The 17,829-nt window shown below is 35.1% G+C and overlaps 2 protein-coding genes across 2 annotated transcripts; both read left to right on the plus strand.

Moving 5' to 3' along the window:
• Positions 1–5,080: 5,080 nt before the first annotated feature.
• On the plus strand, positions 5,081–9,054 carry LOC111051435 (NADH-quinone oxidoreductase subunit I 2). Its single transcript, XM_039429826.1, has 2 exons — positions 5,081–5,224; positions 7,575–9,054. Exons 1-2 carry the CDS (start codon positions 5,210–5,212, stop codon positions 7,920–7,922), a joined length of 363 nt encoding a protein of 120 aa, XP_039285760.1. The 5' UTR covers positions 5,081–5,209; the 3' UTR covers positions 7,923–9,054.
• A 1,411-nt stretch (positions 9,055–10,465) lies between these two features.
• LOC111051436 (formin-like protein 20) lies at positions 10,466–13,056 on the plus strand. Its single transcript, XM_022337956.2, has 2 exons — positions 10,466–10,713; positions 12,709–13,056. Exons 1-2 carry the CDS (start codon positions 10,699–10,701, stop codon positions 12,964–12,966), a joined length of 273 nt encoding a protein of 90 aa, XP_022193648.2. The 5' UTR covers positions 10,466–10,698; the 3' UTR covers positions 12,967–13,056.
• The last annotated feature ends 4,773 nt before the right edge of the window (positions 13,057–17,829 follow it).

Here is a 17,829-nt window from a genome sequence, read left to right on the forward strand (position 1 = left end):
TAGCGTCACATAGCTTCACGAAAAACAATATTAATATTGTATTAACAATATTAGTATTTAAGATATTAAGTGTGAAATTATTTTTTTCAACCTTGGCCTATGAATGAATATGCATATATATATACGAAAAACAATACTGGGACTATCGGCTTAAGTTCACAGTGAATTTTTGGAACATGAACGCCCTATTGAAATTCTATTGGCACATTCTGTTGGACCTCTGGAAGCGTCCTATGTAATCATAAGATGTATTTCCAGTTATACGTCAAAAATGTATGTGTATTTCATTATTTCTCTCAAATTCCCCAAATTGATTCAGATTTGTTTTTTCTCAATTCATAAATAATCCTAAAATAAAATTTTCATTTATACATAATTGTGCATTATCGATTCGTTCTGTGAGTGACATTCAACACATTTCAAGGCCCGGTTTCCGAGCTCGGGATTTGGCTAAGTCCTAGACTTTAGACAGCTGGAGTCAGAAAATTGGCTTTCTGAAACGAGGCGTAGTCGCAGTCATTGTCATAGTCACGTTTGAATTAAATTTCAAAAAAATAGAAAATTAAACACAAAATAAAATAAAGAGAAAATAGTGTAAAGTCTCAGCTATTTTGAGTTACTTAGAAATGTTAATTTTGTCAAGGATAAACGTTTCAAATTATAGAAATGAGAAAATAAAAACTGCGACTACTGTTATAAAACTGCGACTACGTCTCGTTTTGGAAAGCTAATTTTCTGACTCCAGCTCTTTTAAGTCTAGGACTTAGCCTAATCCCGAGCTCGGAAACCGGCCCTGAGAGAGGTCTGTATGTTCAGCTAGGAACTGGGAAAAATATGTTCGAAGGATAACTAGAATTACTATTGAAACTTACACCTGGAATCTATGAATTTCAGCGTTTTCCCAATGTCGTTTTAAAATCATCAGGATAGGAATTTTCAAACTTCATTCACAATTTCAGCTAAGGCAAGTTCAGAGATGATTAGGAATATATCCCAAAATATATTCTCAAGTTCTAGAATCCATTCTGGAACAATATGGCCAGAGTCGACTATTTCCAGTAGTAATTTTGATGACGTGTACATGAGTTCTGACGTCCTGAGGCGCAAATACAAACTAATAATATTGATGGTAAGCTGGTTATTAGAATAGGAATAACTCAAACATTGGCTTGTATTTCCTCATGCAACAGAGCCCTTATGAAACAAGGTAGTTTGTTTAAGACGCTGTCAGAAAGGTTAATTTTAAATAAAAATACTAAGAAATTGTCAAAAATTACAGATTTATTGATACTTAGAAAGACCGGTTTCGGTTGTTACACCATTGTCAATCTCTGATAACCAGTTCGGTGTAACAACCGAAACCGGTTTTTCTAAATCTGTGATTTTTGACAATTTCTTATTCTTTTTATTCAATAAGAATAATTACCACAATATCAACTTCTCAACTACACAAAAAGAGAAAGGTTAATCTTCACTCAGTCTCCACTGTCATTACCAGAATTTGGAATTATATATCAATAATTAATTGTTGGCCAATCGTCAGAGACCTGGCTTGAATTCGTGCAGCTTGAGAGATTATTCTCGTCACCCAGTAGTTACTATACTGATATCTACTGGCAGACTTCAGAGCTAGGCTTTGTCAATAATTTTTGACCAATCAGGAGAAAGTAGGCGGGGCTTGATGCCTTGCAGTTTTAGCAGTTGTACATGACCCAGTAACTGACACCATCTAGTGGCGAAAATTGTAACTACGTCTCAATTGTTTGACAATTATTATTCATGTATGATCTATTTCAAATGTAATAATGTCATAAAATCTGAAAAGAGCAAGTGAAAAGTCAGGAAAGGTTCATAATATTATTTTGCTTAACGTACACTAGGCAAGAATAGTGCATCAATCTATTCTCTTTAGAAGTTCAGGATAGCTCTACTTTCAACATACACAGTGCTTGCAGACTGTAGACCTGGAATAATATAAATTAATCTATATCTAAATATTAAGATGAAATCTGTTCATTCAAGACAAAATAAAATCAAATGTAATCTTCCACCTGCGATGCTCTGGCATGACATAATAATTGGTGACTCCCAAAAACCCCTGACAGCTGTTCGGAAATCCTAGTCCGAAAATGACGTTGAAGATACAAAATCTTTCGACGAAACAACCATAATTGACGTTCAAGGTTGTTGAACTCATTTCCAGGCCTATGTTATTGAGCAATATATACTTGTTTTAGACATGGAATGTTGCATGTAATCACTTTTGAGTGCATTCCATTCTGGGATTAGAGGAGGAGTTCTAGACGTTAATGGTAGGCCTATCTGACGATAGTGCTTGTCAAAACACGCCTGATTTTGAAGATAGTCGAGATAAAGGTGTTGCATCAGTGGACATGCATTTTTAAAGAACTCATGGAAAAATATAGCAGCAGTTCTATTATTTGATCTGATTCATTTCTGATCTGATTTCATTCATTTTAGAGAAACAGTTTTATGTTTATCATGTTGATTCTCTCCCAATCAGTCACACTGGCGCACAAGGAATCTTCCTTTTGCCGGTGTTTTTGCCTCACCTACTGTACTTATACATGTGAACATAGATCAAATCTTCATTTTATAACTATTACTTATAATATAAACCATATCATTTCGTTATTATATCTAATTAAATAAATGTATGTATCTTGGTTTAAGTGCAGTAGCATATATACTTATATTTATTTTTTTAAAGCTTTTTTGTATTTTGTTTTTGGCAAATAAATTCATTCATTCATTCATTCATTTTAGAGGAACAGTTTTGGGTTTATCATGTTGATTCTCTCCCAATCATGATGTTGTGATTTTGGAAGATAGCAGAACAGCGTTGCCGATCCTCTGTCTTGTCAATGCCTTTTATAGACGGGTAGCTGATACAGGTTTATTGATGTAATATTAACTGTTCATTCTCGTTTGAAATAATCAATTATATTTTATTTCGCAAGAGATTATATTTTCCAATAATTGAGATGAAATATTTTGTTAATTAATTATGAATTCTACATTGTTAAAAGACGACCTGGCAAGAGAGCAAAGCGAGAAAGAGATAGCGCTATCCGCTTTGTTGATTGATAGACAAGGAAAGCAATACTTTTGCTAATCAAACACTGCCATTATAACGTGGACCTCACTTTGATTACTGGCTATCAATATAACTCCCCAAAGGACCAATCAGATCTTCCATCACTATTCTAGAGTAGGTAATTCACTATTTTCACATAATTCACTATAATCACTATTCTAGATAACGCTGAAGTACATGTTATGGTACTGATAAGTGTGATTTGCGTGACACAAATTCAACCATTGGATATAAATAAAGAAATATATAATAAAAATATAAATAAATTTGAATACTCTATTATCATGGAGGATGGCATCATATAGCCGAAACATCTTGTGAGTAAACAATTTTAAAAGGCTTAGATTTCTATTTTTATATATATTCAAGAGTAGCCCTAAAGAGATAAAAGTGAACCATTATGGAAAATTAGTAGGATTGTTGGTGATGTGAAATCTCTCTCCATAATAAGAAAACAAAGATGTCTTTTGATTTTTAGTGAAATTTGACAATATCTTTGTTTTCTTATCATTATGGAAAACATAAATAAATAACTATTTGCTGACACCTCACTGATTCTATAACTTAGCATTCTTGTGAATTCCAAGATGCTACTTTCTTGCAGCTTTCGGTCATCAGAAGTGAGATATTAAGTGAGGAATGCATCTAGTGAATGCCATACTATTGCTACCTTCGCTGCACTTCCATGCATTTTCTAGTGCGATTTCATCGAATCTGAGCCACTTGCAAGAGGCGATACCACAAGTTGATCATTGCTGGATGCAAGTGAGGCATGCCTCAAGTGAATGCCACATTGATGCATCATTCAATGTACTTTCATGCGTTTTTATTGGATCCAATTACAAGTTGATCATCGGATTGAAAGTGAGGCATGCCTCAAATGAATGCAACATTAATGCATCATAATATTTTGTACTTTCATGAACTTTTAATAAGATCCTACCACGAATTGATCATCACTGAATGCAAGTGAGGCATGGCTCAAGTGAATATCACATTAATGCATCATAATATTTTGCACTTTCATGAGTTTTTCATCAGATCCTACCACGAGTTGATCATCCCTGAGTGCAAGTGAGGCATGCCTAAAGTGAATGCCACATTGATGCGTCACTCATTGTACTTTCATGCGTTTTTATTGGATCCAATAACAAGTTGATCATCTCTGATTGAAAGTGAGGCATGCCGCAAGTGAATTACCACATTAATGCATCAAAATATTTGACACTTTCATGAGTTTTTCATCAGATCCTACCACGAGTTGATCTTCACTGGATGTAAGTGAGGCACGCCTCAAGTGAATGCGACATTGATGCATCATTCATTTCACTTTCATGCGTTTTTATTGGATCCAATTACAAGTTGATCATCTCTGATTTAAAGTGAGGCATGCCTCAAGTGAATACCACATTAATGCATCATAATATTTTGCACTTTCATGAGTTTTTTATTAGATCCTACCACGAGTTAATCATCACTGATGCAAGTGAGGCATGCCTCAAGTGAATATCACATCAATGCATCATAATATTTTGCACTTTCATGAGTTTTTATTTTATCCTACCACGAGTTGATCACCACTGAATGTAAGTGAGGCATGCGTCAAGTGGATACCACATTAATGCATCATTATATTTTGTACTTTCATGAGCTTTTAATCAGATCCAATTACTAGTTGATCATCTCTGATTCAAAGTGAGGTATGCCTCAAGTGAATGCCATATTAATGCATCACTCAATGCACTTTAAAATTGTGTTCCTGATTGCAATTTCAACGAATCCAAGCCACTTGCAATAGCTGATACCACAAGTTGACAATTGCTGAATTTTGTTGGGCGCCAGCCATTGTTGCAGTGAATCCTGGCGTACCTACATGGAAATATCGAGGTCGTCTCCAACGTATCCACAGTGATTCTCGAGGACATTTATCCACAATTTGTCAATCGAAAACACTTATTAGAATTCTGAAGATTCCTCCAAACTCTAGTATAAATGGATGGTGTGAGGACTCAGTAGTCACATCAGTTCGTTCTCTCGAGAATCCAACAGTTAGTAACAGTGCTGCCGAAACACCCCTTACAAACCACCGAAATGGATTGCAAACTTGTAAGTTTTGAAACATTATTTTAACTTTCAACTAAACAAATTAATTCAATTTCAACTTTCAATTTATAAATTTGAATACTATCTGTATCACACTCTTGTTTTGAAACACATTAATTACATTCAATGTTATATTTATAGTTATTGACCGAGCGAAGTGAGGTCTAGAGGTGCGTACAGATATACGCACCGCGAACATGCGCGAATATGTCCTTCTAATCAGCTGACTAAATCTGTATTTTTACAGAAACGGTAAGATACAGATATAAAAAGCTTGGCATCAGCTGATTAAAAGTGAATTGCTCATGTTCGCAGCGCGTAAATCTGTACCTACCTTAACATTCAAGTCGACGGTTTTGCATTTCTCTTTATGTTAAATTTATGTTTTTATGTTCCGCATTTACAGCGAAACGCAGCAATAGATTTTTATTAAAATTTGACAGATATTTTGAATTTTGCGTCGACGTATGCATAAGGTTTTTTTGAAATTATGATTTTAAGGATAATACAATAGGAAAAGGAGTCTCCTTTCCTATTATTACCAATATTACCATATATTACCGTGAAAATCTGACTTCAGAATTATTCATAATAAATCAAGTGGACTATTATACTACTCGTTAAAAAACATCGAACATCTTGAAAATGTATCTTTCCATCAACGTTAGTAGACAGTTGACTATAATACTACCCGTTCAAAAACATCGAACATCTTGGAAATGTATCTTTCCATCAACGTTGTAGACAGTTGCAGCCAGACCTGATAACAGCGCTCACACTCACATTCCGGGACGACATGATTGTCACGGTACGATAGGACAGAAAGCTCTATGTTTATTTGGGATTTTTTCTAGACATTTCAATTTGATAAATTATTGATTAATTTTTGAGAAAACATAACAACAGGTCAATGTAACTTACTGAGCGCGAGGTGAACTGTTCACAGAATTACTAGCTTATTAGATTCAATGTTATATACTTATAAACTTGTATAGATTTTGTGGCTCTAGTTGGACTTTTTTAGATTTCATGAAGATATTTGATGGAATTTTCTTTACACTTATGAATAACGTGAATTTCAATTTCAATATCAGTGTAATACTAGTATTTTCAACGCCCTAAACCACATTTTAAAAACAAATTCTTTAGTCTGGATTTTATAGACTGGAATCTAAAGATTCGAATGGATTAATTATTTGTTGTCAAATAATGATTGTTGATTACAGCCTAGACAAATATATTAGGAATATATGGGATTGTCTTTGAATACAATCGATCTCCGTTTCTAGTAGTGTTGGACTAGGAGTCAGATTCAAATAGAGCCAAAGGTATCTGAGGCGTTCTGTGGGCTCTGAGAATGCCTGATAGCATGTCTCATTTTTCATCTTTAATGTTGATTTCAATGATTTGTATGATGAATATGAATGAATTGATAGAATAATAGAGTTCCACACAATAAATAATATTTCCAATCAAGCTAATTATCGCAGTAGTTTATCTCATGTTCAAACACTTCCATCTTCAGTCGATCTAGTTTCAGTATTACCATAGATGAAGGATAAGTAAGTCACTATATTATTCTTGTCTCTGGTATTACTCAATTGCTTTCAATTCATATGTGTATTAACTTGAATCACACATTTTGTGACAACCGTGATCTCTTCAAACAACAATGAGAGAATTATATACATCCATAGTAGCAATGATATTCACAAAACGAATCAATATTTCTCTGTTTTACATCTTTCTGAATGGATTTCCTCTTTATAATAACGAAATTAGTTTCATCTCTAGTTTATCGCAGATTGCAGCCTATTCATTTATTACATCACCATTGATTCGGTTAATAACTCTCATTGTATCTGTAATTTAAAATTCGCTGAAATTGATTTATAACATCATCTTCATTCATTTAATCATTTACAGAGCCAAAAGTCATAATAATTCATACAATATGATTGGGAAAATCAACTGGCTGAGCCCTAACCTGTCTTTCCATTTTCGATATTAGTTTATTTCTTGTTTCCAACACAGATTTTTTCGAGTTTTATGAGCTATATTTACCATCTTTTTTCTCCATATCCCTTATATCCTTCCTTTTTCCAATGGAAATTGCTACATTTAGTGCCGGATGGACAAAAGCCGGTTAAATTTTAATCGTGATTAATTCCACGAGAGCCAATCAGAGAAACCATATTTTCAAAAACCTTTTCTCTGATTGGTTCTCGTGAAATTAATCACGATTCAAATTTAACCGGCTAATGTGCAACCAGGCCTTACGTTTACTTGTAAATTGAATAATCAAATCTAAAATTATAAATTTATCTTCAAACTTTTGTCTCTTTTCTTTCAGGTCATCTTCGTCATGAGCTCCATCCTCATCTCGTCAGCTATGGCTGCTCCCAAACCAGGCGCAGTTATTGCTCCGGCTGCATATGCTGCAGTCCCAGCTGCATACACTGCTGCAGTACCGGCTGCATACACTGCTGCAGTTCCGGCTGCATACACTGCTACAGTTCCGGCTGCAGTCCCAGCTGCATACACCGCTGCAGTTCCAGCTGCATACGCTGCATACGTGCCGCAAGTTCCCACTTCGTACAGTTCTCAGGTGGTCTCCAGGAACTATAATGGATACGCTGCAGCTCCCGTCGCCCCCGTGGTTCCCGTTCCTGGTGTTGCGTACGAAGCTGCTTTCCTCTAGGATTTCACAGGACTTATCACAAACGACTTGAAAAAGCACAGTTTTCTTTTGTCACATCCACATTTATTGGACATTAATACAGAACTGCAGTTTCGTGTTGAAACAACCAACACATCTTCAGCTTTAGAATAATTCCTCAATATCAATTCTCATTCAACAAACAACTTGGGAAAATAGGAGAAACTTATCTCATGAAATCAGGGAAATACCATGGAATTTTGATTCTACAGGGACTTGGAAGATTTGCTTAGAAAAACGTGAATGAATACAGGGAAATTATTGCAAAAATCAGGGAAATACCATGGAATTTAGATTCTACAGGGACTTGAAAGATTTGTTAAGAGGAACGTGAATAAATACTGGGAATTTATTGCAAAAATTACGGCGAATATGAACAACTACTGGACTGAATCAATCTGTAGTCGAATTTATTATTCTGTGATATATATTTTGGGTTAAAGCCACCAGCTATTTATTTGGTTCAAGCTCATATTGTGTATTGTAAGCGACTCGGAAGAGTGTAGAACGTGCAACTGACCTATGATTCGTATGTTTCATGAGGATCAATCTATTGAATATTGGTATTAAACACTCCACTTGTAACTCTCCACATGTAGCACTCCACATGCTCACTGTTCATTTCTGTTGCAACTATAGTTATTCATGCGGATCAATAAAAGGAGTATTGGAAAGTTCACTATTGTTTGTATTCATTCCATCATCAGCTCTCAATTATATTTCTGATCATCAAGATTTAGTTCTGTAATGATTACTTACATAATTATAATAATCTTTGAAGAATATAATAATCACAAAATCAGGTTAAATTTTAACCATGGTTAATTCCACGAGTATCAATCAGAGAAGCCATCTTTTCAAAAAAGCCTACTCTGATTGGTAAAATTGGAAAACTCTGGTTTTCGTGAAATTAATCATGGTTAAAATTTAACCGGCTCTTGTGCAACCAGGCAATCTATTTGTTATCGTCTTTGTAATAACGTTGTGAAGATGAATTGGTTATCCACTTTCTTCCAGATAATTCTTCAGAAAAACTCTTTCAGAAATTGTATTTTTTTGGGCTACTTTTGAATATAAATAAAAATAGGAATCTGAATACCCTTTTTAAAATTTAAAATTATTGACCGAGCGTAGTGAGGTCTATATTTCAACTCGATTTGCTTTTGTCTGTCTGTATGTAACGCGATTACGGCCAAAGGCGTTGATAGAAATCGATGAGATTTGGCAGGAATTTTCAATCCTTTTTCAACTGCGCGTCGATGTATACACAAAGTTTTTTGAAATTTTGCATTTTAAAGATAATATGAAAAGAAAGAAAATTCTCCATACTCTGATATCACTATAATATTATATACCATTTACTTTGAAGATGTGATCAATAAGACTATAGAATTATTCATAATAAATCAGCTGACAATTCATTGCATGCATTACACATTTGTCTGGCCGTGTCTATTTCTATAAGGTAGAGTTTCAATATTTTCTATGATGCGTGCCTATCAGTATCACATCACATTTGAATAACAAATTTAATAGGTGATTGAAAATAGAATGAAAAAAGATTGAATTATTGAATAATGCAGAGGAAATTATAATATTCTTGATTGAAAAAAATTAATTTTAAAATAGTTGAGAAATATTTTTATCAAATGGAAAGATCATTATGGAACTAGATGAATCATCAAATGGGATACAAATTCAAACGTGAACTGAGTTTATCAACATAAGTGAGTTTTTTATCTTGGAGGAAACAAAATATAACAGTTCTTAAGAGTAAATTATGATTCAACTGTGAATTGTGATTGAACTGAATCAACTAGAACAGTTGACATCAGATCTTGTGGATGAGAAAACTGCGTGAGGTCTACTGTTCACAGAACTACTAGTTTAGTCACAAAATGTTTCGGCTATACAATGCCATTATCATTGATGAATAATTTTAAAAAGTGAACTCAGATTTCTCTTTCAGAAAGTATTTTCCTTTCAGCTTCATTCCTCATAACAAAATAACCAACGATATTGGTAACTCTGTATACTTTTCAGAAAAAAAGATCAAATTTCTATTAGAAAGTATCTTTCTCTTCAGCTTCATCATCACACCATAATGACCAACTCTTCCTATATAGCTCTTCTGAGAAACTGTTAAAGATTTCATGAGAAAGTATCTTTTTCCTCAGTTTAATTTTCCAAACCAAAATAACCAACGATATTGGTAACTTTTTCAACTCCTCAGAAAAACTCTTCAAATCTGCATTAGAAAGTATCTTTATCTCCAGCTTCATCACCATACCAAAATAACCGAAGAAGCCTATGCCATTTTTAAGAGGAAGATTCAAACTAGTAGAGAGAGCAATATAAAATGGAATTTGATAATTTTCTCAAATCTTTGAAAAGTGCTCCCCTCATTGTCATATAAGTCACTCCTACACATAAGTCAAACTTTGTCGCAACAATGTCAGAATACTATCACCACGACCACACACGTAATCATAATCAAAGTGATTACATGATCAAGTAGAACAGAGAGTGAAAATATGTGTCATAGACATATGACACATAGTAATGGCCCACTAAGTTGACCATCTGGGTCAGTCTGTTCCAAAGGTGTTGAATGCTTAATAATTTGGCAAGCGCTGTCCAATTGTTAATATTCCGGCTACAAACGTCAATCACTATAAAACAGTTGCCTCCTCATTTCAAGTCATCACTCAAGGACTCGACACTAATCAGCCAATATCGTTCTAGCTGAGAGACCACGATGTATTTCACGTTGGTAAGTTGAGTATTCAAATTGAAAATAGCCTAAATTTATAACATTCATATGAAATTTATTCAGTTTAATATGTTCCTGTTTATATGAAGAGTATGAATGATAGGAACATATTTCCAAAGTAAAATAATTTTAAAATCTGGTGTGGCGCACTCACACAACTTTCCTTGCTGTTATGAAAATTGATCACCTGACGCTAGTGTGCACGCGCATCTCAAGTCTACTCATAAACAAAGATTTGAGCCAGCTGGTGACAGGACAATAACGCTGGAGACATACGAGGTCTGCTATCTCTTCATAGTGAATCATTTAATAGAATCAACAGTTGCCAACAGTTTGCAATTGAATAATCACATTTTCTCGAATTTAAAGCTTATTTTCCATTTTAGGTGAAAATGTTACTGAACATCAATTGTAGAGATTTTTATGCTTAGTCTTTCCCACTTAAAATTTTCCGATCAAAATATATCTGAGACTTGATAATTGGAAATCTAGAATCAAACTTTGCATAGATGAGGCGGATCTCCTGAAATTTTTACAGATATGGCACTTGTGGCAGTCGATGTAGATTAAATCTATTTTTAATCAATTCAATAATATGATTTTGATCATATCAAAATCGTTGGAGCCATTTTCGATAAAATCCTCTTTTTACAACATTTTCGCCATTTTAGCCGCCATATTGAATTGCATTTGATCGAAATTGTTCGTGTCGGATCCTTGTAGTGTAAGGACCTTAAGTTTCAAATTTCAAGTCATTCGTTAATTGGGAGATGAGATATCGTGTACATAGACACACATACACATACAGACCAATACCCAAGAACCACTTTTTTGGACTCAGGGGACCTTGAAACGTATAGAAATTTAGAAATTGGGATACCTTAATTTTTTTCGGAAAACAATACTTTCCTTACCTATGGTAATAGGGCAAGGAAAGTAATAACTTAGATTATTTAATGATAGAAAGTGTGATGGAATTCAACTGTTCATGTAAGTGCATGGTATCTGATGTGAAGGTGATATTGTGATAGATAGTTCTATTCAATTGCTAGCAGGTAACCCGTGCTTCGCAAGAATGCAATTGAAAACTTGACAAACTGGAAACTTGACCAACTGAAATCTTGAAGAATTTGAAATAGACCTATAACCATCCTCGGTAAATTAAGAATCTATATGCGAAATTTCATGTTAATCGGTTGAGTAGTTCAGAAGTGAATTTCCTTCCACGTGCGTATGTAAACAGACTTTTTCCTTCAATAAATTATAGATTATTATGTATTCTTATTCTTATCATTCTATTAATATTATTACAATTACTAGTTTATTGTAATTGAAACAACTGAAACCACTTTCTTGTTTCTGTAAGCAAGTGGTTCTGGAAAAACTAGTTTATTCATTCAATTATCAATTTATTTCAAGTCAATTGAACTTATACTCCGTACAAAATAACTTCTGACTTAGGAGGGACATGCGCAACAGAGACGGCATACAGTGGTAGGGATACAACGGAGGTGATGTTGCCGTTCTGAACCGGCCAGTATTCTCTAATAATTAAAGAAAGTATTTCTAGTAGGTATTCAAGCGCTCATGTTGAACTCACGAAGTGTCCTCTCTGAAAGCCTTCAGTCGACTGACTCTAATCAACAATTTGGCAACTTCGCTTCTACCTATGACCTCAATCAATCACAGTAATTGACTGATCTTCCTCCATTTCTCTGCGCCGCATATTCCTCCAAGTCAAAAGTTATTTTGCACGGAGTATAGTGATCCAATTTTTCATGGATTGTGCTATTTACTGTCAAATGAATAAATAGATAAATTAAATTGATGAAATTTGTGTATTGGAACTGCAAGTTTCCCATGCTGTTACAATTTGTAGGTTTATCAATTATGTTATTGTAAAATTGTTTCAATGAATGAAATCTACAGTATTTAATTTCCATTCTATCATGTTTTAATTATCAAAATACGATAAAATTCCATTTTTTCTTTCAGAACTGCCTAGCCTTCCTCGCAACCCTCATCGGCCAGGCCATCTCAGCTCCATCGGGCTTTTTCGGACCTCCGCCACCTGTTTTCGGCACCCCCTTTCCGGGTCCGCCCCTGGCACCCAGCTTTGTTACAGCGCGCAGCTCGCAGGTCATCGCCAGGAACTACAATGCACTTTTCCTAGCGCCGCCCCAACCCGTATATGCACCGGCCTATCCTTACCCGGCCTACCCTCCAGCCTTTGAACCCAGTTATTTCTTTTGATTTTCCTAATTCATCCTAAATAGGACGCTTATGTTTTCTTTTTTGTTTTTTATATATTGTTGTATAATAAAATTGTAAGTTTTGTATGAATGTTGGATTGTTTTTTCATACACCATAATCGGTAGCCGTACATCAAATAGAGGCTTTCAATGAGTAGCCTCCACAGTACCATAGAGAAACAATAGCGTGAGTAGATATCTCATGGAATAGGGCGTTTATGTCGCAACTTTTACTGTTATCTCAAGCCGATTACTCTCGATTATTGTCGATTTTTACTGTTTTATTGGGGTGAGAGAGTATGAACGGCACAGTTTGAGAGACTACGAGCGTCACAAAGCTTCACGGGAAAGAACTACGTGGACTATGGGCTTGATATAACAGTAAAAGTTGCGACATAAACGCCCTATACCATGGGATATCTACTCAAGCTATTGTTTCTCTATGACAGTACTAACTCTTTAGTAGTAATTTGTTTGTATGGGAAGAGCGAAGAGATATTGAGGTATTTCTCCACAATTGAAAGAAGAAGACGTTGATGTTGTCATAATTGAACGAGCGGAGTGAGTTCTAAGATTCAAGTCGATGGTTTGGCATTTCTCTCTATATTTGTATGTTTATATGTTCCGCATTTACAGCGAAACGCGGCAATAGATTCTCATGAAATTTGACCGGGTATGTTCTTTTTTGAAATTCGCTCGATGTTTTTTGAAATGTTGTATTTCAAGGATGATATGAAAGGGAAAGGAGTCTCCTTCAAACGCCAATATTACCGTGAAAATCATACTATAGAATCATTTGTCCAGTGGATTATTAATTGCATGCAATGACGCATTCATTTATCCACTTATTGAACTTATTTGCACTCTCAGAGTGCGAAAACTACCAATGAAGACATATGTTTTTAGATTGTCATTCATACTCCGTGCCAGAACTACAATGTCGACTTCTGCACTTACAGCACTCGCATTTCCGTATCGAAATGTTGTAGTTCGAAAATACAAGGTGAACTTTCAAGCTGATTTGTGAGAAAGTTGATATTTTGACATAGGTAGTTCTTGCACAAAGCCGCAGATTTTAGTTACAGTAAGGTTCACTTCAGAAACTGACAGTATTCCTTATTGAATAACAGTGCAGTTTCTCATTCCACTGATGCTGACAGAATGAAGTGAAAAGGTGTGACCAGAAGCCGTGCCGGAGCAACAATACCAAAACACACCGAGAAGCACTCGTTCGACCTTGACTTGCGGTCAAGGACAGCCGATTCAAGGTCACGGCTGAACAGCTGATTTCATTAGTCCGTCAGCTGATAAGCTGAGGAAACCTTAAGCTGCGTACACATATTCGTGCTTCCAACCCGCACCGAGCACGCTCTTCCCTCGTTCCGCCCTCGTAACGCCCTCGTACCACCATCAAACCACAGTCACACCGCCCACGCACCCATCATGAACGTTACGGAAGATGTTAGATCTTCTCGCGTTCCCCGGTCGAACCACTCTTGGACCCCGGTCGATCATCAATCGCTCTGCTGGAGTGACATTCGGTTGCGGAGCAGAGCGACAGTCTGTACGCACCTTAAGACCAGTTATAGAATAGACCCGCTGGGAAGTCTAGCCTCTGAAGCCAACATCTACTGCCATATCTCCAAATCGTGACGTCAGCATCAGATAGAAAACTTTTCTGTAGAGTTTGTTTAAATTGTTTTCCATAGCAGATTGTGTCTATTTCAGCGGGAGCGCAGCTGGAGTTTACCATTTTAATGAATAATAATTTACATCCTTCTGAAATAGACACAATCTGAAAGTTTTCTATCCGATGATGACGTCACGATTTGGAGATATGGCAGTAGATGTTGGCTTCAGAGGCTAACTTCCCAGCGTGTCTATTCTATAACTGGTCCAAGGAGGAAACTACGGTCTCCGCCAACTCTCGACTTGCTATCAACACTGTTTCAAATAAATAAGCAGTGTTTACGAGTTTGTGTTTCTTGAATAGTTCCAAATTTCTTAAATAACTCAATATTATTCGTTAAAAGTGGTAATTGAGTGGAATATTTCTAATTAATTTATCAATTTAAGCCATCTAAATTCAAAATTTATAGTTTTAATGTTTATTTTGGACCAAAATGTTATAAAAATTGTACACGTGAAATTCTAACCTTATCTTGGACTTTGTCATCTATAAATTTGGAAGAAAAATAGCACAAGGACTACCTTATTATTTTATCTTTCAATGTTATTACATTAGTGTTATTTGCATTGTAAATAAATAAATAAAGATAAAATAAAATAACATAACAGCTTGAAGAGCACACCTTCAAACTTAAAAAAAATGTTTCTTTGCCTTCAATTTTGGAGAGTGAATCATTCCAAAATCAGAGTATGTACTTGATTTATGATTCAAGTACTAAATGATTCATTACTATAGTGAGGTCCACGTTATAATGGCAGAGTTTGATTAGCAATGGTATTGCTATCCTTGTCTATCACTCAACAAAGCGGAAAGCGCTATATCTTTCTCGCCTTGCTCTGTTTCCAGATCGTCTTTTAACAATGTAGAATCAATAATTAACAGATTATTTCATCTTAATTATGGAATAGTTGATAGTTTCTTGCTACAATATCTTCAAATAATTTATTTGAAAACAATACATTATATACAGCGTCTATGAAAAGTTGCTGCTTGGATCATTCTGAAACCATGATTGTGTTAAACTGTTGTATTATTTATAAGGAGAATAAAGTGCAGTTTCATTTTCATATACAATCCACGAATCTACAGAAACTATCTAGCTATAACACTTATAACACTCATTCTCCTAGAAGCCTCCCAACTACATTAGCATACAATACACGCCTTGTTTACGTGCGTTGACACAATTGTTTGTCATTCATAGCTTGTAGCCGTCGAAACTGAGGCACTATAAAATATTACGATCTCTTACATCAACCAGACTATGTCACCAATACAGTTATAACTTTTCTGCATTTTGTAGGTAGATACATACATATAAACATATATAGTTGATGTTATAGAGTTATACTTCGCATGCATGTTGAAGGTAGATACATACATATAAACATATATCGTTTACTCAATATTGTAAGTCTGTAATATATACTTTCCTAGGATATTGTTGGTCGGTAAATAGGCTATATATAAACAGAAGACTTACTATACAGTTATAGTTTTTGTGCATTTTGTTAGTAGATACATACATAAAAACAGATACAGTTTACACAATAAATCATTGTGGGCTTGTGTACTTTGCAAGGATATTTTAAGAGGCTAAATAGGCCTTTATACTAGTAGTTCTGTGAACAGTGGACCTCACGCAGTATTCTCATCCACAAGTACCTGATTGAAACTATGGACCTTATGGAAATACAACAATAGACTGGCTTCTCCACACATCTGTGTAATCACTTGTCAGCTGATTTATGATGAATAATTCTATAGTCTGATTTTTACTCTAATATTGGCGTGAGAAGGAGGCTCCTCTTTCCTTTTATATTATCCTTGAAATGCAAAATTTCCAAAAACCTTGTATATACGTCGACGCACAATTAAAAAATCTGGTGTGGTACACTCACACAACTTTCCTTGCTCATATTCGAAACTACGATCAGACTTTTGTATATGTGTATATATAATTGTTTTCAGAGTACTTTTTCCTTTGTGTAAATTGTGAAATTCAATGATTTTTTTAGTCGTCATTTTTTTAAAGTCGTCAAAACAGCTGTTCTACAGATGAAATATCTCGACTATGTGTTCTTTTTATGAACTGCTCTACCTACCTACCTCATGCACGAGAAGGAGGTTACAAAGTCCATTTCTCAAGGATGGGGTGGACCCCCCATTAGTTTCCCAGAAAGGAGACTCATGCCAGTTAATAGAGCTGATAAATAACTATACAGAGTATGAATTTGAAAAAAATCAGTCAAGTTATTTTGAAAAAATCGTGAAAAACATGGTTTTTTAGTAATTATCCGCCATTTTTCTCAAGAATATCACGGAGCTCCTGCAATTTTCCAAGGGAAAAACTCATGTCATTTGATAGGACTTATGAATAGCTACCCATGGCTTGAATTTGAAGTAAATCGTTAGAGCAGTTTTCGAGAAAACGGTGAAAAACATGGATTTTTAGTCATTATCCGCCATTTTTCTCAAGAATATTACGGAGCTCCTGAAATTTTCCTAGAAATGAAACTTATGCCAGTTGATAGGGCTTAAAAATAGCTATCCATGGTATAAATTTGAAGAAAATCGTTAGAGCCATTTTCGAGAAAAACGTGAAAAACATGGTTTTTTAGTAATTATCCGCCATTTTTTCCGCCATCTTGAATTGAATTTTATTGAATTTCTTATTGTCGGGTCCTCATGATATAGGGACCTTAAGTTTAAAATTTCAAGTCGATCGGTTAATTAGGAATGGAGTTATCGTGTTCACAGACATACACACACACACACATACACACACACACATACACACACACACACATACACACACACACACATACACACACACAGACCAATACCCAAAAATCATGTTTTTGGACTCAGGGGACCTTGAAACGTATAGAAAACTTGAAATTGGGGTACCTTAATTTTTTTTGGAAAGCAATACTTTCCTTACCTATGGTAGTAGGGCAAGGAAAGTAAAAAGGAACATACCTGTCAAATTTCATGAAAATCTATTACCGCGTTTCGCCGTAAATGCGCAACATATAAACATTAAGAGAAATGCCAAACCATCGACTCGAATCTTAGACCTCACTTCGCTCGGTCAATAAACAGAATTCGCTCGGTCAATGAACAGAATACATATAGTGAGGTCCACGTTATGATGGCAGAGGAGAAAGATGG

This window comes from Nilaparvata lugens, chromosome 5, assembly GCF_014356525.2.
Source record: "Nilaparvata lugens isolate BPH chromosome 5, ASM1435652v1, whole genome shotgun sequence".
Classification (NCBI taxonomy): domain Eukaryota; kingdom Metazoa; phylum Arthropoda; class Insecta; order Hemiptera; family Delphacidae; genus Nilaparvata; species Nilaparvata lugens.